We start from the raw sequence: 23,103 nt of genomic DNA, 5'->3' as shown, positions 1-23,103 counted from the left end.
TACGAAACACATTTCCCTAACGGTTACAAAAGAGTTGGTTATACGCTTTTAAAATAATTATCTCAAAACACCACAATAATGCCACTTATGTAACACACTGATACATATTACTTTAAAAATTAACATTGAAATAAAAGAAACCTAAAAATATAAATACACTAACATAGAAATTATAAACAATATTTATATTAATGTACTTATTAAAATCTAATTTTCCACATTCACACAATTCTTCTATGTTAAAAATAAATAACCTACGTATTTCACTTAGATATTGAATAAAACCGCAGACTTAATTACTAGCATAGCTACTGAATGACAACTATAAGCGTTGAACAGCGTCGATTCGTGCCTATTGGTATTTATTAGTTACTAAGGGCTTGGTGCGTTATGTTATTATTGTTGTGACAATCTGTCCACGGATGTTTAATATGAAATACTACATGCCACATGATTGATTTATAATACCTCATTGAATGAAAAAAGTAGAAATTCCTCATGCGTATGACGAACATTTTCTATTTTTTTTTTCAATATTTGGTATGATATTTAGAGAGTATAAAAATCCGACAAGGAATAAACTTTTAGTCGCTGTTAAGTTTACCTAAACGTGTCTATACTTTAAAGTCGATGTAAAATGTAAAACAACATAACATAATTGTGTACATTATAAGTAATAGTGTCAAATCGATGTTGCTGCCAAGGTATTTTTAAAGTTTTTCTTAAATAGTTCTCAGTAATGAAAAAAAATGTACATATTTATTCTGAAAAACACGTGTATGGGTTTGAATAGTAAACTAAAACGAACTTTTATAAATTTTTGCCCAAAAGTTTGTTTTTTAAATATTTGTAATAAAATTAACAAAGGGGCTATGCAAGGCCACTTAAATTAGATTGCATTTTTGCACCGAAAATTCATTTGAAATTGCAAGCCACGACCAGATAAGATGACTGCTAGAGCCTTAAGTTTCTGAAGATCATGGACCCGCAAGCGCAGCGTATGATATCTATACTCAAGCAGGGCAGAGGACCTTGTTAAGGTCATGAGAAGACGGACTAGATACGGACCTCTCTTAATCAATTGGAAATCTATGGGGAAAACATAGGCTAGTAAGGGAATAACATAAGCATAGTAGTGAAGTCCTCCGGAAGAAATTATGATAATAATAACTTCGTACTTTTTAATAATTTCTCGAGGAAAGTATAACCACTAAGAGGGACAAATCTATGGTATTACTATTAACATATAGCACTTAAATAAACAAACAAATCTAGAATAAATTTTCTGTTATTTCAAAAATTTATTCTTTCATACGAATTTCATTTTGATAAATGGAACATCACAGTGAAATACTCAATCTTCGTCGTGGTTTCAAGCTAATTAATCATAAGTGAAAAGGAGCGTCGTGGTATATTTTTACAAGGCTGCATAAAAAAGATTAAAATCGCTTCAAGCTGTCATTCACTTCTACGTCGTAGATGACTTATCACAACCTTCTTAATCGGTACTAACGGAACTCTTTTGGGCGATAAAGGTTAATCAACACGTCTTAAACTAGAAAATATGTCTATTTATGAGAATATAAACTGATTAGCACCAATTAACTTAAACCTACTTCTGTTTATTTTTAACTAAATTTATATGTACTTTGAGCTTCATGGTGATTATTTCCTGTAAGTAAATTTCCCTGATTTGCCTTATTTTGTAGAAAAATATTTTAAAGTTAATTACTGCTTTTATAAAATATAATACGTAGTCTCCCATTTGCAAGCTCACGATCGTTCAACGACCCATGGAGAGGTCTAAGGGTTTCTCTGTGAAATGAAATCTGGAATAAGGAAATTCGTAAACGGATAAAATTAACCAACGTAACACAGCGAATTTTCAAGTTGAATTTGCAGTGGGCAAGCCACATAGGACGCAGAACAGGTGGTCGCCGGAACCATAAGATTCAGGAGAGCAGGCCACGGATCAGCAAGCGCAGTGTGGGATATTCAATCCAATGTGGAAAGATGAAACAATTTAGGTCTTCGGAAGAAAATGAATGAAAGTTACTTCCAACAAATCTAATTTGAATAATCTTCGGGAGGTCTTTTTCCAGCTATGGACACCTTACAGCTGAAATGATGATGATCATAAGATATTACTTCATTGGATTATTTTCAAATTATTTCTAAAATAATTTTAGTACATGACAGAGTAAATTGTTGCTATATAATACTGTAACGATCTACGTAGACGAGAGTTTCGTAAAACCGATTACCGTGCAGCAAGATTGGCTCTCAAGTGTGCCGTATCAAATTTATTGCAAATGCGCATCAACGCAACTAGAAATAGGAATGCATTATGTTTATGAGTAAGTCGCCTACGGGCTGCGAGTACCTGCTCAACTGTATAAATCACGAGCGAATCACTTACACTCAAAAATGCATTAATTTTCATGCAAACTTTAATCAGTTCATCACACTTACGTTCAAAGATACTACTGCAGAGTTATTTTAACGGAATTACTCAAAGCAACTCTAAACTTTATATTCTAACAAAGTAACAATCATCATACACGTTGTATAGACTATAAAAGATTATATTTTTCAGAAAAGATATGTTTTTCTGTGTTGTAACGAAGTTAAGTTTAGTTAAATATCAATAGCCAGATAATGAATTATCTTAACCAGCTTGGGACTTAGTTGTCAAAATGGTGGGCAAAAAATGAAAATATTCTAACTCGGTTAAGGTTATTTATGCCATCAGGTTTTAGATTAATGTTTACATAGAGCATATAAAAGCATTCAATGCATCAACAAAATGATGAAATCAATGTTAAAACTCCTAATAAATCTTGATTTAGATTATTACCATAGTAAACATCAGTCTCCAAAATTTTTCTAAAAATTATTGAATCATTAAAATAAATAAAATATAATAATCCTTTATTGCTGTTGACAATCATACACATGTTAAATAATTTTCAATTGGTTTATCGTCCCTATACTAAGTTGGTCTTAATATAATATATATTTAAGTTGTTTATATATACATATTTACATGTACATTTTATTGACGATCGATTTTTCAATCGACAGCTTATCCTTACCAAAGGCTTTTCCACTTTTTCATATTCTTCTTTAGCTTGCTGTTCTCATCGGTTCTTCACCAGGCACTTTTTTGAGTGCGTCTTTCTATTATTTCAAGTGTCTCCCTCTCTTTTATTAAATATTTAAAAGAATTTAAAAAAAAACATTTTGTAACGAGTATTAGACATTTTGACTAGACTCTTCCTTATTAAACGCAGAAATTTTGAGTAATAGATTACGTCAATTCCAAAATATATTACTCAAACATTGAGTCTCTGAGAAAAGTTTAAAAATATCGATGATAATTTCCAAGTTTCTTAAAAAAATGTGCAATAATGTTATGTACAATTCTTATTTTACTAACTATAAGAACTAAATTTTTCTGCAGAGGCACAAGCTTGCTTTCGACGACGTGAAATGATTAGTGTAATGCATAAAACCACAAAACATACTATATATGTTTTAAAATGTCTGCTTCACGGTGATATTATACTCTTACTTTAAATATAACGTAACTTGCATGAAAATAAAATTCGAGAACCTAATAAAATAACAAATATATATATACATACATATATTTTTATTATATATATATATATATATATATATATATAATAAAATAAATACTGCGAATGAATATTAAATAGTCATAGATAAAATACGGATAGTTTAAGATTGATTATCAACTTAAACAATGCCATTAAAATTCTTCGCGGCTTCTTTCCATTATGAAACAAAGAACGTCGATGATCAAATGTCCGTATACGTTGCTAATAAAATTATATTTTCGTCTATTTTTGTAGGTTTTTATCCAATAACTACACAATATTTACACTGTAATAAATGGTGTATAGTAAGCCACAATAATAAATGACCAAATTATATTTACAGCAAACCGCTCAATCAAGTTTTGAGTTTACCTGCGCAGTCATAATTAATATGTTCCGCTTTAAGTAAATGTCAGTAATTGGAGCAACCAAAGGAAAGTTTATAAATAAAATGTTTTCACTTAAAGCCAGTCGCAATTACCTTCACAAAACAGCCTAAAGTAAGGAACCCTTCAATTAAAACAAGAATATACCGGTTTCGTGTTAAAACGTAAGCTTTTCCACGTTCATTATTTTCAATGAGATTTAAGTATGAAAACTTATTTTTGTTTGTCAGCGATCATTTGCTAAAAGTTTTTTTTTATTTCCATTTATATCAATTGTTTTGTTGATTTATATATAGTATATGAATAGAAGTTGTCATATTAATGAATCGCAGGTATAAAAGTAATAAATACTATATTTATCATATACAAGTAAACAAATCATTAATTTATCAGAATTTGTAATTAGTAGCAGATGACAAAACACGTATATGAAGAGATTGGCATATCGAGATGGGTTAAACACATCTGGAATTTATAAATTAATTGTTCACATTATTGTAGTACAAATAAGTAATATTCTATTTCATATTAACTAATAGTTAATACGAATACCACATAGAACAAGTTATACTGCAACTTCGTATGAATTTGAAATATTTAATAAATTATACAATAGTCTCATTGACTATATTTCTTAAGAGAAACTAATGACTGAATTATGCGAAGACAAAAATGCCTCGTAGTTGCGAATATTTTAACGCTGCTTTCCTTGTCAAATTAAATAGTGTTTACTTAAGTTTTGACCTAATCGGTTATAACAGGCCAATGCCTGAATTGAATTGAATTTTCCAATAAAAGTACTATCACTTCAATTGATGGTTTTATTACTATAGTTAGTTCTAAAATTCAACCCCTTTAATGTGCAGAACGATTTTAAAATAACTTGCTCCGCGTGTGTATAATGAAGCAAAACTAATATATTTTTTGGTTAAAAAGTATGTACTTTTTGGAAATTCAATGTTAAATTTCCAGTTTTAGTTGAGTAATGTGTACTTGATAATGTACCTATTAACTAATTTAATACAATGTATAAAATGTCAATTTACATTATTTTAAGACTATTATTTAACGAATATCTTAACACCAAGTGTCGAAAATAATTTCTTATGCAATTTCAGCAGCTGCTGATTAGAATTTAATGTTGCGCATACGGGTCACATGTCCTATCTTCGTAGTCTATAGTCAACGCGTGTAAAAATACATTCCACGTGAAAATATTTTCACATTCTAAATACAAACATGTAAGCATATATTGTATTTGATACATAGTCTTAGTAGAAACGGAAAAAAACAATTGCTCCACTGACAATAGCAAAAAGAAACTAATTTTGTACTTAATCTCAAATTATTGTTTGTCGATTCGTTTAAGACATGTTTAGTTATATTGTTAAGATAACCAAAAACAAAAAGCACTGGTCCGAGAATCTTGAAAAAATATTATGCAACAACTTAAAAGTGTTACAGTTAATTTTAGAATGACATTAGTATATGTATTTGTATATTTGTACACTCATACAGCAAGGAGAAGAAATCATGTGACCTCAGTACAGATATAAAATACAGGCTAATTAAATCCATTACCGATAAAAATAATGGTCAAGATTATTGATTAATTAAGAAGTTTAAGAAATATATAAATTGCCATCTCTGGGCCTGGTGTCCCGTTGACTTTTTAATATCTTCCGTGATTGAGGGCATGGTAGTGGTTAAACACCTGGTAATTACTATAAAAATAAAATAATTTAAAGAAAATGCAGTTTAAAAAAAGAACGTTGCTGTTCGCTGCGTCGTTGCTTTGCAAAGTTTGGATATGCAAGTGTGTAATCACTATAATTAATAATTCTAGGCCTAACGCAAATCCACATTATAAAAAAAAGTTTATATATTAATATACTATTAATAATTTTTCCTCCGCAATTTTCACATTTAATTTAGTTAGTGATTTCGTATAAAATTAAGTATATAAAAAACTCTTGTTTCACAATGGTGTATAGAATTTAATTTGAATAATTGAAATAGGTTCAGAATATAAATGTCGGCGAGTGAAACACAATTAGATCATACTTGGTTGGAGCGCGGTATATCTTTTAGTACCGATCTATGTTAATCGTTACACCGGGACATTAACAACGACACATCGGTAATGGCCAGTGGTCGGTCGCTGGCAGCGTGCTCAAGGCTGTACTCGGTGAAAGGACTCGATGTGAATCTGGATCATCACAGAAACCACAAATACATACAATAAAGATTAAAAATTATTCAGCAAGTCGAACTTAAGCGAGAGCTTGTCATACTATTTTACTAACGTCTGGCCATCCATTACGACCGGTGCTTGTTGTCACATTGTGGATTGGAAAACTGTTCACGCACTGAAGCCGTCTCACCGGCAACAGCATCGACACCATCACGGAATATGCAAATGATTTTACGGCGTCATGTTACGAAATATTACGAACAGATAGACGAGATAATACCTATAAATAAGGACAAACTGTTAATGGCGAAATAAGCTGATGGTGTGAGATCACGACTTCGAAATTATTGGTTGCAGCTATTATCGGAGTTAAGGGACCGCATTACCTTACTTTTATGATGATTAAAGAAGCGTTGTAGTTTATAAACATTTTAACTTTTTGCTTTTATTTTATGTGTTATGAAGTAATGATTTACATTTCTTTAAAAGATATGAAGTAATCCGCATTTACATTTATAAATTTTTATTAGCGTTTCCTATTCATTAATAATATATTAGTCTCAGGTATATTATGCTGAAATGCTAAAACACGCTACATTATTGAACAAATCTATGAAAAATTATATTTCCAAATAATATTTTTATTATTGTCTTAAAAAATATAATTTATGTTTAGTATATTTTTTAGAGATTATATAATTAAGTACGGCACATTGGTATGTTTCATCAGCGATCATCGCTGTATAATTTTATTGTAAATCGAGTAAATTGCTATCGGAGTTTATGTCTGCAAGATCAAGTTTTCTTAATCATAACGTTTTAATGGCAACTAAGATGAATATTTTACGTTATACTAGAAATTGATTTGTTATAATGCGAAATCAAATTGAGCCAACATAAAATTTAGCTTTCTACATGTATTGGCCCTTAACCCTTATTTAATATGTACGTAAAAGACATTATGTACGCATTTCTAAATCACCCCGCTTTCTACGATATATTGCATCATATTACAAATCTAAATTGCTGATTGCTACATTGCTTTTCGAAAAATAACTACCTTAAATTCATTCACATTTAGATTTAAGCAAATGACAGTAAACATTCATACATTTTCTTACTATAGATTAAATTAATATCATTCAACTGATCGGAAACTATTTTTAAAAAATCATAAAAGTAAATGCGCATTTTCCAGGAGCTTTTGGGCGAGTACCTTTTCTCCTAAACGTTACTCTCGGATTTGAAAACAATATCTGTGGTCTATTCTATTATTTTTACCTTATAAAGGGAAATAATAACTTATACATCTACTTTCCGTTGAACTTTATAAGTTTAATATAACCGAAGAGATTTATAATCACTTCCAACATGTTTCGTAGTATTTGTTTGTAAAGTCTTTCACTACTTTTCTTTGCTCTTTTATAGAATTAAAATAAACACATCCGAATACGTATTTGAAAAAAAATATTAAATTTGTTCACAAAAATTTCTAAAGTAGCAATATTTTTTGATGATGTTTTTATAAAGGTATACTACTAAACAAATCATCACGTCCGTCAAAAGACCAATAACATACGTCAATCACGCATGGTGCAAATTGGTGTCATATTCGATTTTGCTGAGTTATTGTATGTAATTACATGTAATTGTAAATTGGTAATTATTTCATTTTTATGCATTTAAATAAAATGTATTCTTGCGTAAACTAATGCGTAATGCTTAAAAATTGTACACATCCAAACTACGCAAAATGTGAGAAATTAAATTTTACATGGATAGATTGATACACCAACAGGCTTATTTCATTTGCAACTTTTTATGTATTATTGAAACATGGTTTAATAGTATGACAATAGTTTCTAAGATAAATATATTATTAATATACATTATTACAATTACATGAATTATAACTTATACTGTGCCATGTTTTATATAATTTAAAATTTTTAAACAAACTAGTTAAATTTATGTTGAACTTTAAAAGATAATTAAGAAGATATGTAAATATTCGAGACAATAAAACACTGCCAACTTTTCAAGGACATCCAACTTAATTTTGTATTTATTTAAATGTCCGGGCTCAATCAATCTTAGATAATATATACGAAAGCAATCAATACTATAGCAAGTATTGGTAAATTAAGTCTTTTATTGAATATTAACAACGAAAGAAGATTCTTTTGGTTTTGAATTTTAAACACGACTGCTTTTTTATTAGAGACAAATCTGGTGTATAAAATTTGTAACCAAAAATATGCGTTGAGGCAGTTACAACACTAAAAGGAAAATAGTTACATTGGCTGTTTCATGGAAGTAAATACGGAACCGTGGTTATTTTTTGCACGTTTATAAAAACATAACCTATTTACATTCCTGCGTACTAGAGAGCGTTTAAATTTAGTAATTGGTTAAAAAACAACAACGATCTTTGCTACCATATTTTGTACTATTATCGTACTATGCTGTGTTCATACAATTATTGTTTATTATTCCATCTAAATATTCTCTTCGAAAGTATAGATCTACGATTTTACTATATAGGATCTATGATAAATAGCCCTCCTGAGTATAATAAAATAATATGGACAGGTGAGCCACAACCGTTAATACTTTGATGATATTTACTTTCATCTACTAGATACACATTTATATATTAGTTTTCTAAAGAGATCTCACGGTTTATGTTGTGAATGATATAATATACATTACAAAATGAACCTATTGGTTAAAATCATATCTATGTCAAATTAATTATAGAAATCATTTACTTGCGGTATTATTTTAATTAAAACAATTTCTTTGCTTTACTTGGACTGGGAATTAAATAATATTAAACAAACTGTCTGTAATAAACTTTTACAAAGAAAACCAGATATGAGACTAGTATTTATTAAAAAACAACTTTTAAAATTTTCAGAGTAGTACAGTAGTACAGATTTTAATACTACTTTAATAACTGTTGTAGCATAAATGTACTAGTAAATTATTTGTACTTTTCAGTTTCACGTCAAGTAGACTTGAAACAACATAAAAAAGCTACTTAAAATCATTTATTTCTCATTTTTAATGATTTAAACTTCGACAGAAAACACACAACGAATATAAGTTTTTGTATGTACAAAAACATTTTAAATAAACACCTATTAATGTATTTCTTTCGGCTTCTACCAATGTTTATTAATTTAGTTTTAATAATAATTCAAGTAAATAGTAAACTGTAAACTCAATTACATAACATAAATAGACGAAACTGAAACGATAGCTGAAAGCATGCAGATTTGAAATTGAATCGTTTCAAACAAATATTTATATAAAGGTAGTACATAAATAATCGCTAAAGGTGACAAAATTAACATAGGGCTGTCTTAGCCTTATTGTTATTTTTCATAAGTACAGAAAATTATTTTATAACTACATAGTTAAACATAATTGAACATTAAAAAAAACTATTACTTTTGCAGAAGAATCAAAATGGTTTAAAGCCTTAAAAGAGTGAATGTAAGTTTACACGAAACGAAATCAAACCGGATCCAAATCGGAGGGAGCGTTTTCTGTAACTGGAGCACATCGACGTCTCGAATATCGCCCCCTTATGTCGATAATAAGATTTTCTTTAGTGCGCTGTAGTAACACAGTTTGTTTTTTTTTTGCTACAATACAAAATTATTATAAAGTACTACATTATTAACCATAGTCTCATAGAGATATTTTCAGTTCGCAAGTTTACGTTTTTTACGTCACACAAAAACTGGACAAGGATATTGTCACCCGGCACTGGCCCGCCAGTGGCTTTTAAAGCTCAAAGTTCTTAGAACACGTCCCTTACTAACTTGTTCTAACGTATTTAAAAGATAAAGACAAAATACCGGTTTCTTTTAGATTATTTAAGCGAATCTCTTCCTGACCTTTGCGAACAATAAATTTCGCATATGGTTGCGCTATACGATATTAAATCTCATTCATAGTTAATGTGAAAATTTATTCAAAGTCACAAAGGTTCGACGAGCATATAGAACAAGAGGTTAATATTAGTAAAAAATTTTTACGTCTATATAAGTTAAGTTGATTTTTCATTCCTACAGATGTTGTTATTTCTAGCTCTTGAACAGTCAGTCGTTAAAATCAAGCTAATACATACTCGTAACATCTTGTACACAATCATCATCTCGGGCTGCACCAATAATCTAGTATCAAAGAAACAAAATCGTATAGATCACAAAATAAGTAATGTAACATTACAAAAAAAAATTATCAAACTTTTAAAAAATGTTCATTATATTATATTAGACAAAAGGTACTTGCTCAGGTAATTTTACTGTTAACTATTATAAATAAATGGTATGTTAAAAAATGGTAAAAAGTCGTACGCTTAAATGCGCTGTAGATTAATTCGTTAAATTTCTTCCGATTGAATTCATAAATATTCATAATTTTGTGGGTCGACGTTCGGTAATTATTTTTAATAATTGACACCGCTGCTTTATTCTCATGTACAAAGATCATTCATTATTCAAATACTGTTCCCAGGTTCATTAATGTATTGCCAATGAATGTGTGTATGCAAGTAGTCGCAAATGAGCGTAAAGATTTTTTTATTTTAATGATTATTAACTTTTATCAGGCTCATACCTTTCCTATAATTTAGAATTTCATTTAGAATTTATTCCTAAAATTTATGTATTTCTCAATGACCTTTTAAATCATCAGTTACAACAATACTTTACATCAATTTAAATAATTGATCAGTAAATTGAATTTCTTTTTAACGTATGTGAAAATAACAAGCAAAAACCTGAAGATAGTTTTGCAAAAGTGCGTAGTATATTTGTTCCAACAAAGAGCACATGTGTTTGGGATTACTCAATTCAAGTAAAATAAAATAAACAGTAAAAATCTGGTCTAATAAGGCATAATACTTTAGGTTAATAAACGCAAGTATTGCTTCATTTTGTAAATCAAAAACGTATATTAAATTATTTACAAATTGTAGTCACAGGTGAACGCTCTGATCGACTAATTCCTTTTTGATAAAAAATAGTATTACGTTATATTTTCGACTATGAGCTTCAAAAATAAAATAAAAGGTAATTTGGTCTAACTTTAAGAACTAATTTCATAAGAGTTAAATATTATTATTGTACGAGTATAAACAGGGATTCGTTTGGGAAAATTTAAGACATCACACAACAGTTTTAGACATCGCGAAACAGCAACTCTTAAACGGAATGTACATTTATAACGAAATGTTTAGTAACCTACATTTAATGTATAACAGCGTGGACCTGAGTTTAAATATACGCCAGCGACAAGACACCGGTTATCTGCGTGGGAAACTTGAGCATGCAAGTACCGTGGAATAAGCCTGTTCATATTTTAAGATAGAATTCGACGCAGTCTAGTCTGTGCGGGCGCGTAAGTAATCTGCAGTATTAATGTCACGACTAGATTGTGCATCTTGGCCAAGTATCGGCGTTCTCTTGCCTCTGATAATTCACACTACAATGTTATATCTATAGCCAATATAATCAATTTGCTACTAGCAATGCCTTTACTAGGTCAGTAAATTAATTTACGCAGCCTCGTAAAATTGATTGCATAAATTATTCGTATAGCTTAAAAGACGCTGCAGTTTTATTACATTTGTATATTTAAAATGGGATTTTACACTATATTTATTCAAAGGAAGATGACTTGTTTCGTGTGTTGTTTTATAATATAGATATTCCTCTTATAAATTCTTAAGTATAACCTTGGGCCCAGCGTCTAGTCACGACAAAAATCTAATGTATATCTCGACTTAAATGTACTATACATTTGTTAGGTCTATTTTATTAGTTGCGCTTTGTTTACAGTACGTACAGCGTAAGCGGACACTTTGTTAATAGAGAAATAAAAAGGCGTCGTAAAGTTAACGTAACCGTTACCATAAGGGAAGTAGAAATAACATTAGCATTTTGATTTTCTATCAAACGTTAATGTTAAACAATTTTATGGTACTTATGTAACCGATAATAATTTAACATAAAATTGCAACAGGCATTCATAAGAGAGAGATCAAAGGCTGAGCGAAGCAAACGGTCATCTTTACAAAATGCCAGAGGTGAGTGCAGTGAGCGCGCTAGTGACGCGGCGATGTTCTGGTATGCGTTACCGCTCCATTTTCGATCAGCTAGCATCTATCGTATACAAAAAAGGCATTTACAACTAAAACCGTCTACCTTTTACACGTATAAGCTGTTCCGCAACATTCTATCTATTTACCTTTTGATTATGTGTCTGCTCATAACACTGACCTATTACTATCCTGACAAATAAAACTTCTATATTTTAACATAGTACTTCAATTTAATGAACAATTGCTTATTACAATTTACTTTAAATATATACATACATTCTATGGTACACTTTATCTTTTTTATTATTAAATGTACAATGAGAGCTTAGGAAATAGAAGCGCTATTTGCACTATATCTATCAGTCAATGTGATATCTGAATGGTTAGTCGGCAATCGGATTGTCAGTGCACCTGCGTACCAGGCCCCGTGTTGCCAACGAACAAGTCAAATCATTATAAAGCACGTCTATGTAACGTCGCCAATTAAAAGCATCTCTTTGTCGTTAATGTTCTGTCGAGATTACCATCTCGTTACTTGAGCCATTATTAGATCTCTCTACTATTATCACTTTTATCTTCGCAATAAATACATGTAATATCAAATTTTCTTAACGTAACAAGTTTATATTGTAATATTAACAATTTGTCTGCGAGAATATAAGCATAGGGACCATATAATTTAAGTAGTTTATATTAATAACTTAGTTTTTGTTCAGTCTTTTATTTGTAAAGTAGGCATGTGTTTTAATTAGCATTTCTTTAAATCGTACACCTGTCACAGAAAAGTAAGAAATTAAGGATTTTAAATGTTATCACAAATGTTGCACCTAGTTGATTATAAAAGATTGAATATAAACTTTAAAGGAAAAAGCGTTTTAAAATTCAAATTGATATTATAGATGTCATTGCAGATTCCATATTATTTTTTGTATTTTATATATAAAAAAAATCTAGAATGATCACTTTATAAAATATGATTGGAAATAAGTGAAAATCTTTGAAGATTTTCACTGACCAACGTGCTATACATTCACCCCTCCGAAAGCTCTTAACATATAACCAATCACTCTGTATTTTAATTCATTGTTACGATAAATAGATATATTCTTTTTATTGGAAGACATTTCATAATTAGTTTAGTCTTGTTTTAATATACCGTTATTCCTAATAATATTTTGAATAATATTATCACTTCGGAGATATACCTTTCTCCATCTTATCTTAAGATAAAGGAGTAAGCGTCGCGAATAAAACTTTGAATCGTGAGGGCAAGAATGCGTGCCTTCGTGATCGGATAGCTAGGCATTGTGTCGGACGGTCGGCGGGCGTGCCTCGTCGCGGCTTGCGGGACGTGGCGCAACCAGCTCGTTAACCCACATGCGCCACCTCCACTCGCTCAGTCAAACTCATCAGGTTCACATCCTTACTCATTCGCACTTAAAAAACCACGAAACTCTCTCAACAATTATATTGTTCTATGTCAACACCTATTTTTGCAAAACTTTCAATTAGGTTAAATGAAACGTATACAGGATGAATGTGTGTTACTTCACAGTATATTTTTTTCTGACGTTTATATAAGGTATACACTCACGTTAACATGAAAGTTATTAAAAAATTGAAAAATCTATTTTTGGTGGTGTCGAAACAACAAAACATCAAGCATTAGAGGATCATAGAATTTATTTGCTTTTTTAATAGTAACAAATTTTTAACAATACTTGATTAAGATTTTATTATACAGTGAAGGTTTCGCTTAATTACTGTCAGTTATATTTGATGCACTCTATCCAAAATCAATGATCATAGATAATAAACAAATAATGATAATATAATAAGAAAAGCTTTTTAAAACAAACCTGATTGCTAAGTAGTAATTAAAAATAAATAGTGGTTTACTATTTATCTCTGCAGACTTTGTACTGCCAGAAGTTGTGGGCCTATCGCACTCCAATAGAAATCATCATATTTTAGAGTGTTCACTTTGTACAGGTTGACTTGAAATAGATGTAAAAACTGTAAAGCTGGCGTATTTTGGAATTATAACTATAAAAAGGTTAATTAAAAAATAGTGCTTCAATTAATATTACACATTCTTTTTAACTCTCGTATTTCTTGTTTATTGTTTTAATATATCAGATATTATTTTTAAAAAATGTCATAAAAATGGTATGTAAGAATTCTAGCAACCGCATCTTTTTGACATTTTAAATTCGTTTCTTTCAAATGAAATGAATTGTACAATCTTCTTACTTGATTCATGGGAAAAAATACTTAGATTAAAGAGTCGTCATATTTTTAAAATTTCTTTATTTTTTGTTCTTTAACTTTCTATTTTATATGAAAAATGGGAAGGTAATCTTTGGTTCGCAAGGTCTATGTCCGCAACGGGTTCTATTACTGCAAATCGCTACAAGCAATAAACCAGTACAGGCATGAACAATGTTTAAATATACACGTGAAGCAATGACGTTAAGCACTGATTGAATTTTGAATTTTATGGATCGTCGATTTTAAATTTTATCGATGCTCAGTCGGTAGTTAAAATTTAAGAGTAAATATATATTTATGATCTATAACGAGTTTACCTGAAAAGGATTTCGAAACTATTTTAAGAAAGTAATATTTATGCACTGTTCTATGTGAAAACTTTGTATTTTAAATTTAAACGTATCTAGTAGGGAACAGCGCTATATGCTCGATTTTGATTTTTAGTTAAGGTTATTTATGTACGTGAAAACAAAAGGGACCACAACCATTAGCAATGAGGAAAACGATGCGAGGAGAAAGATAAAAACTACCACATTGCATTGTGTTACAGTAATATTATAGGTTATATAAATATTTTTTAAAAAAGTTTTGTCATTATATATACAAATTATCATAAAAATAATAAATTGGTGATTGGTTCTAGATGTAAAAGCTTTAACAAGGCTAATGTATATATAGCTCATTATTCAAAAAGATTTTTCGTCTGTTTAGAATCACTCTGTATGAAGTGATTTGTTTGAAGTATATTACGTTAATTATTTTTTTCCTATCCGAGTGGAACAGGTAAATAACATCCGGTATTACAAAGTCTGCAGGGTAATATAGTGAAAAACAATCATTTTTTACATAATGTAACTCGAATTTAGAAAACAAATTTCCTTAATATATTGTCATTACGTTATTTATTTTTTCTGAAACCATTAATTTTTTGATAAGGTGTTTTGAGATTATTTTTCGGCAAATGACCTATACTTTTAAGTCATAAGTTTTGTACGCTTATTACCAATCATCCTGTATATCGATGTAACACATACAAAATCGTACAAAAAATAATACATGCTTAAATGTTAAAAATCTTATTTTTAAAAATTTCTTGCAACGTATTGCTTATCAATTATTTGGAATTATACTATTTGAGGTATTTCTTTTTAATTATTGTCCTCAAATTTAACATACATAGGCGTATTTAAAATATATATTACGAATGGATATCTTGTTTACAGATTATATTTATTTAAACAATATTTCGTCAAATTTCAACAAGTTATCATTGTATCACCTGACAGATGAAACACTATACGACGTGTTTCGGTCCTGCGAGTCTGCTCCAATTCATCGTGTCATTTGACAGACCTTTCTCATTTTACGTGTATTGAATCAGTCATGGAGGAACGAAATAATAATATATTTTACTTCATAAGAAACTTTTGAAATATGGCTTCATTATAACAAAATTCGAAAAACAGTATGATAAACACTAACAAAATATTAACGACGGTATGATAAATACAATAATATCTATGGGGGGAATATATCATAATCACCATGCTTGGAACGCTGATTGGCGATCGTAGAGAGGTTTTATGGTACGCAGAGGACGCTCCTACCAATCCTCTGAAAACTTATTTTTAATGGAATCAGACGTTACCTTGCGGAAGTCCATCCTAAGTAAGAAAAGGACACTCTGTGTTTAGCACTAATCGATGTAACATAACTACTGAAGATGCCCCGTGGAGGGGTGAAACACGTGTTGAGTAATTTGGCGGTGTGTGAATCGCATTGTTTGCCGTATACGCATTTGTCAGTGGACTGGCGAGCGGTGCACTCTGTTGCACGACTACCACTGCATGTGCAGAAGTGGCTAAATATTGTTCCTTTTCTTACTCTGAAAACTTGTTTGTGAGCAGTGGCAATCCTATACGATTAATACACAAAAGGTGTATTTTAAAGATTGTATCCCGGCAGTTGGCACGCGACCTACGATCCACTGCTCGATTAGTAAATATAATATACTAAAAAAATATCCATTATTAAAATAACATGCACAAAGTCAAATAGCAACGCAAATAAGATTAACTTGATTCGAAAATATTAAAATATCGTTTTATAAGGTTTTTTTTTATTTCCAATTTTTTTTTGTTTATGATAATGAAAAGCAAGTGAAATTTAATAACATTGCTTTTACCTTATCTATTAAGGTGTGTCAAACATATATTATACCTTTTATTTTATTATAAATTTTCACAAAAAATTAGGATTAAAAATTTAAAGTTTATTAAAAAAATATGTAATAAAATAAATACTTGTCTTGTCTTAAACATATTATTATTTACTGACTCACTTATTTCAAATAGAAGTTTATCCCTAAGTAGGACGATTTGGACAGAAAACAAAAGAATATACTAAGTCTAAGGTTTTGTTCCAATAAAGACATATATTAAAATATATTTATAAAAGAGTTTAGTGAAAACACGCAAAATTTTTCATTCGCAAATGGACAACCATTTGAGATCAAATTGATTTGCAGGGAACGACTCTTATTTTTTAAAGTCAATACATCTCGAATATTAATTAATATTAATAGAAGACGATCTTCATTGTTGCAAAAATCTACATTCAAGTTGACAATGCATCTGCTATCTTTAGACATCCTCCAGAGGACGCTAGTTTATTTGATGTCAATGAGTAAACCAAGGTCTGCAGTAAACAGAATTAGTTAAACCTAGTAAAAAAATAATCGATAACTAATTTTAATACAACAAACTTTAAAACAAATCGTTCAACTGAATTGAAGGAAATATAGTACGAGCACAATAGCACAAAAGTAGAGTGATTGAATTACATTTATAAAATAACTTTTCATTATTGATCTTAAGTTTAAATACAAGAGTTACATGATGTTCGTACAGATAGTGCGTGACTAGTTCGCCCTGATTTAATACAGGATCTAAACACAAAGCAGTAGCGTAATATTTCTACTTTAGGGTATACAAACGTATGCGAACAAAGCAAATATTATTTTTACACTTTACGAACAATAATCACAAATATTTTTTTCTTTTCAGATACATCTCCTCAGTACACATCTACTTATCATCAAGACCATGGCACAACCACTACATCGATTGTACGCTGCTGAAAGTTTGTCGTGCTGAGTTCTTGTCAAACAGTGCACGGGGTTGGGGTGAATAATGGGAAAAAGACACGTCCGGATCAAGTTCGCACATTCCATTGGTCCGCCTATTGATTTGAACAAGTTGGGTAGGTCTGACTAGCACCCCAACCCACGCCCCCACTTACGCACTATCAGTTACCGACGCTCAAGCGGCTGCCAATAAAGTACAAGTCATAATCGGGTTATACATTATTCAATTATTTACATTTAGATTTATTTATTTTAGTACAAAAGATAATTGAAAATAAATAAAGCCAGTTAGCTAATGATAAAGAACAAACCGAGCCGTGGTTCTCGGTTACAAATTTTAACAGTAGTCATGACGGCCACTGCACCAGAATTGTCTAAGTCAGATTTCTTTGACTTTGTGACGTCGAACGAAGTTACTGATGCGCAATATAAACAACAAATGCGTTCTGTTAATGTGTTCATGGAATCACCAGATTCGAGATCGAATCCTTTGTTATCAGAGGAACCAAAGGAGCAAAACAATAATAGTTTACTCAGTGTGGCGGGAGGACAATCTACGGTTGGTAACAGCATGGCCACAGCCACAACCTCAAACACTTTACAAAGTTTTGATTCCATTTGGAACGTGGACCGTGATCGAGATCGTTTGGAGACGGCTATGTTGGAAGACCTTAACAAGTTTTATTGGAATCAAGATAGTGAAATAAACGGTAATCACCCTTGCACCGATACTGCCATCTCTAACAAGCTTATTAGTAACAATACAGACGGCCAAATTTACACACTTACCGTGCTTAATCAAGACATGGTTGAACCGAATCCTAACCGTTATTGGGGAAAAGAAGAAGACGTCTCTATGTCAAGTCCTACTGACATAGAACAACAATCTTCTTTAGACCTCGAGTCAATATTAAATATGAACGGATTTCCAAACGACTTCAATCAAGATTCTTTGACTACGAATATACTTCCAAAAGTTGAAAATTTCAGCTATGACGATGGTGAATCCGAAAACCCCAGTGCAGATATGGGTACAAATAACTTGGTTAAAGTTGAACCGTTTAGTTATGATGAAAATGACTTTCAAAATAATGATAAAAAAGATGATTCCTGTAGTTCTCTTATTGGCACACCGAATATTTTAGAAAGTCAAGGTGAATTTAACAATAATAATAATGATTGGAAATTAACTGATCAAAATACAGAATCTAACGAGTCCCTACTTAGAAGCGCACTTCAAGGGAAAGCTTTTATTAGGTATAGTACAATACAAAAGAGTAATACATCAAAACTTGACGCAGAGAGCGAGTTGAAAAGGGTTATCATAAATAACAACAATAATAAAGCTGACGTTCCTTCAATGTACCAAGATAATAAAGACAGTGAAACAGAACTTTTAATGGCCATCGCACCACAAAACAGAAATGTGAATATATCAATATTGCTAGAAGACCCAACTGCAACCGTCATTTCAAATGGAGAGAATCCATCATCAACACAAAGCGTCGACGACATCTTATTATCACAATTAGACGCTACCTACCCCGACGACTACGAGAAACTAAAACGAATCGCGACAGAGTTGGGTGAATCTGTACAGCCGTTTTGCACTGTTGAGCCAATCGACCCAGTACGAAATGTGTACAATATCCATCACGTAAATGGCGAACTAGTAACAATGATACCTGCAAGCGAAGTGCAAATACCACAACACTTACAAATCGTGACTACATCACCGACAGTGACCAGTACGAAATCTGTTAGTAAGAAATATAAAAGAATTCAAAACAAAAACTCTCCTCCGACAACACAGTCGTCGTCAGGAACTGCTATACAAGCAGCTACTTCAACGTCAAACGGTGTTCGAAAAGAAAGGTCTCTTCATTATTGTTCGATTTGTTCCAAGGGTTTCAAAGATAAATACTCTGTGAATGTACACGTTAGAACACATACTGGAGAAAAACCTTTCTCTTGCTCGCTATGTGGTAAAAGCTTTCGACAAAAAGCGCATCTTGCTAAGCATTATCAAACTCATATTGCTCAGAAGAGTGCAGCCGCCAATGGCTCAGCTAAATCTAGCAAGCAGAGGTAACCGTAGCACCTCTTTTAAGCGTTCGGTGGTCTTCGAAAGATAGTCAAAAGAGACTTTATTGCAGTAAGTGTGTATTTTTCTTAACAAATACCTAAAGGCTGACATATCACAGGAGAATTGGTACGGTGCTAAATAACCTACTAGTTATAGAGAAGTGAAGCTGTTATAAATGGTGATACATTTGTCGGATATTCAAAGCCGTAAAAATATTTGTTAATTTGTACGTAATTCCGTCCGTTACCGAAAACTTTTAGCTTTAGCTAGTTTTAGCTAAGAACAAATACAGTTAAGTGATTTTTTATGAGATTCTTTACATCTTTGTTCCCTATCATGTTTGCATTAAACTGCAACATATTGTAATCTATTTTTATACGCTCATGTGACGATCGCATGTATAGTGTAATGATCTTCATTATTAACTAATAATACTCAAATGTTAAACCTTAGCAGAACGGTAAAAAGAGTTAATTTTTATTTTTTTTCCTTGTATTATAAGAGTAAAAAGTTATCAGATTAGTTGCCAATAATAAAGTGCAGCTTTAGGATTATCTACAAGTTGCCGCCGTTGTAATTTCTCCCGCAGAGCGGCCGACTAAACTTTCTAAAAAATGATAAAAAAAAACGGAGCAAAAGAATGAACGTTCAGTACCCACCATCTTTCACCGCTCGACTATCGTATCTATACGTAATGTTCTTCTTAGGTCAATCTACCGAGCTATTTTTTTCAAACATACACACTGTAACAAATAACCAGGGGTTTTTAATAACGATTTTTATTATATTGTTTATTCAACTTTCTAATTTCACTGTAGATTTCTTAATATCTCTTCAGTGAAGGGCAACTTACTCCTTATATTACATCTTTCATTTTATAGGAGAGGCGTGATTACTTTCAGATTGCTATAAATTTGAAACAGATGTAGTATCGTAACTGTGGTGTTTAAAATGGTACTCCCATTCTCATCGAAGAAATTGGCCTTTCTTTGTTTTATACGTGTAACATCATCATTAAATTTCACTTTACTTACTTTATTACGGAAATGATTGTTTACAAGAATATTGATAGTAATGAAGTGTAGGTACAATTATATCAAAGAAATTTTTAATTATTGTCCGTCTGACTTTCATTCTTTTATCATTGTGAGGATACTGTATTAGGGTTCTGAGTTATAAAAATAAACTTTCTCTAAATGTCGTATTGAACTGAACAATTTTAACAGAAACATTTCTGTTTAGTATTTTAATTGACATTTAGCTCAGAGTATAATTAATTTGCTTAAAATTTTAACTTTTATGCAACTAATTAATCGAATTTTGGCTAGCCTAGTCTCTCCAGTGTGCCACCAGATAATATATACTTAATTTTGATATCTCTTAACTCGTAAGGTAGCTCTTATTCTACACTCTTACGATGGTTTTAACATTAGAACAATTTTACTGATAATTTATCTTTTCATTCAAACAAAGACACTGCCCTTAATTTCAGTAAGTACTGTGATTGAGACAGGCTTGGCACGCTCCATTTTTTTCCACCACAATTGTTAAATTGATTTGCAATTTGTTATGGTTAATTAAATTCGATTACAAAAAAACTAAATAGAGTTAGTGCATAGAATCTACTTTAACTATTGAAAGCAGACTACAAGTGCGCATTTTCAGATGTAGTCATCGTTATGCTTATGATAAATAAGATAAGATAAATATCACTATCAGAGAGTAGGTGTGCTAAGATAATCAAATAATTTACTTTTTGATCTACATTTTATTATCATATCCAATATAATTCTTGCCAAAATTCCTCTTACAAAACTGCCTTATATTAATAATAACTCAGTCAGTACAATTTTTTTTTGCAAAATGTTATGGAACCCTAAACATAACATGATATTCAATAGTAATCATAAGACTTGTTCGTTTTAGTTATTATTAATATGTGTAAAAAAAATTACAATCGTTGTGTAAAACGAAAGAAGTAATTTATGGTTAAAGAAGTAACTGTCTTTAATTATAATTTACTAAGAAAGTAAATTAAAGTAATGCAAACCACACATGTTTGTACATATTTATAATTGTTGTATTTAAATTGAACACTCTTTTTGACTGTAAAACATGTAATTAAATTTTTATTAATGCCCAATCAAAAAATTTTATTAATGCCTTACTCAGTAGCAACAATCTGAAAGAATATCGTGACATTTACTTAATGTACTCTTTATTATATATGTACTTCATTGAGGCAAATCTGAACAGTATCTTTGGCGGAGTTTTTACAGTGATTATTATTATTTGGTATTGATAAGCCCGCTATAGAAATCCTTTAACAATACTCATTATTTGTAAATATGTATAATTGAGAGATTTAAGGAAAATAATTGTGACGTAAATTTATATTCTACCACTTGTATCTCATTAGATGGTATTTTGAAAGTTAGCGAATTTATAGATTTTATAAGCAATAAGTAACTTTTTGAGAGATTTACCAATTAGTTGTAAGTAACTATGGCTACCTTAATATAGTATGCGTTCGCATAAATGGTTGTTAATATATTCTTGTAATATATTAAGTTGATGTTGGTTTTTGAGGAGCTATTTCAAAAAGAATGATTTATTAATATTGATTGATTATTATTGCATTTGTTCCTGAATTGATTAATAGATTTTATCGATTATAATATGTTTTTTTTAAGAATTAATGAGTAAATCATGCATGAGTAATTTAATGTTTGTGTAGATCCTGTGTAGATTTAAGGACGACGTGGATGACTTTAATTCGTTAACATTTGGCGTCATGGAATTAGTTTTGTAAATATTTTGCTATTTATTACGATTTGTTTAGTGTTGCTCAATACGTGAGAGGCGGGTGAAATTTTGCATAGAATTGTCCACTTCATCCTTAAGCAGAGACCGTCCTGTACAATATTTCCATTATTTATTTATAGAGTTATGGTTAAGTTGGCAAAAGAAAACAACAAAAAGTTATTTTGTTTTGATTAACCCGAGCTGTGATTTTGCTTACGTTTATACGCTATAGGCGCAGTGTCATTGAAACACATCGAATTGTAAATCTTAGAGAACCGTACAGGTACTTGGTTAGTTGGCACTGGTCCCGGAACTCTGAAGTCTTCCAAATTGTTCTGTCCCACGTGATACTTTTGCTTGGTGTGAAATATGAACTTACCTATTTAATTGTTACTTTCTTATACAATAACGCTATTAATGAGGCTAATAATAAGTTACCTAAGTGATGAGTCCTAAAATACCTGAGCATCGGTCA

General features: G+C 30.7%; 1 protein-coding gene across 1 annotated transcript in view; it reads left to right on the top strand.

The window, feature by feature from the left end:
• Positions 1-20,968, top strand: part of LOC137929650 (uncharacterized) — a 51,487-nt gene extending 30,519 nt beyond the window's left edge. Inside the window, exon 2 of the mRNA XM_068772698.1 lies at positions 17,658-20,968. Within this exon, the coding sequence (XP_068628799.1) occupies positions 18,033-19,829 (1,797 nt within the window). The 5' untranslated portion in view covers positions 17,658-18,032 and the 3' untranslated portion in view covers positions 19,830-20,968. The remainder of the gene's footprint in view (positions 1-17,657) is intronic.
• Positions 20,969-23,103: the final 2,135 nt, after the last annotated feature.

The sequence above is a fragment of the Battus philenor genome, unplaced genomic scaffold (genome assembly GCF_028537555.1).
Source record: "Battus philenor isolate CCGP_79_NKW_IND1 unplaced genomic scaffold, ilBatPhil1.0.hap1 SCAF_5, whole genome shotgun sequence".
Taxonomy (NCBI): domain Eukaryota; kingdom Metazoa; phylum Arthropoda; class Insecta; order Lepidoptera; family Papilionidae; genus Battus; species Battus philenor.
This window is presented reverse-complemented; position numbering and strand designations above follow the sequence as displayed.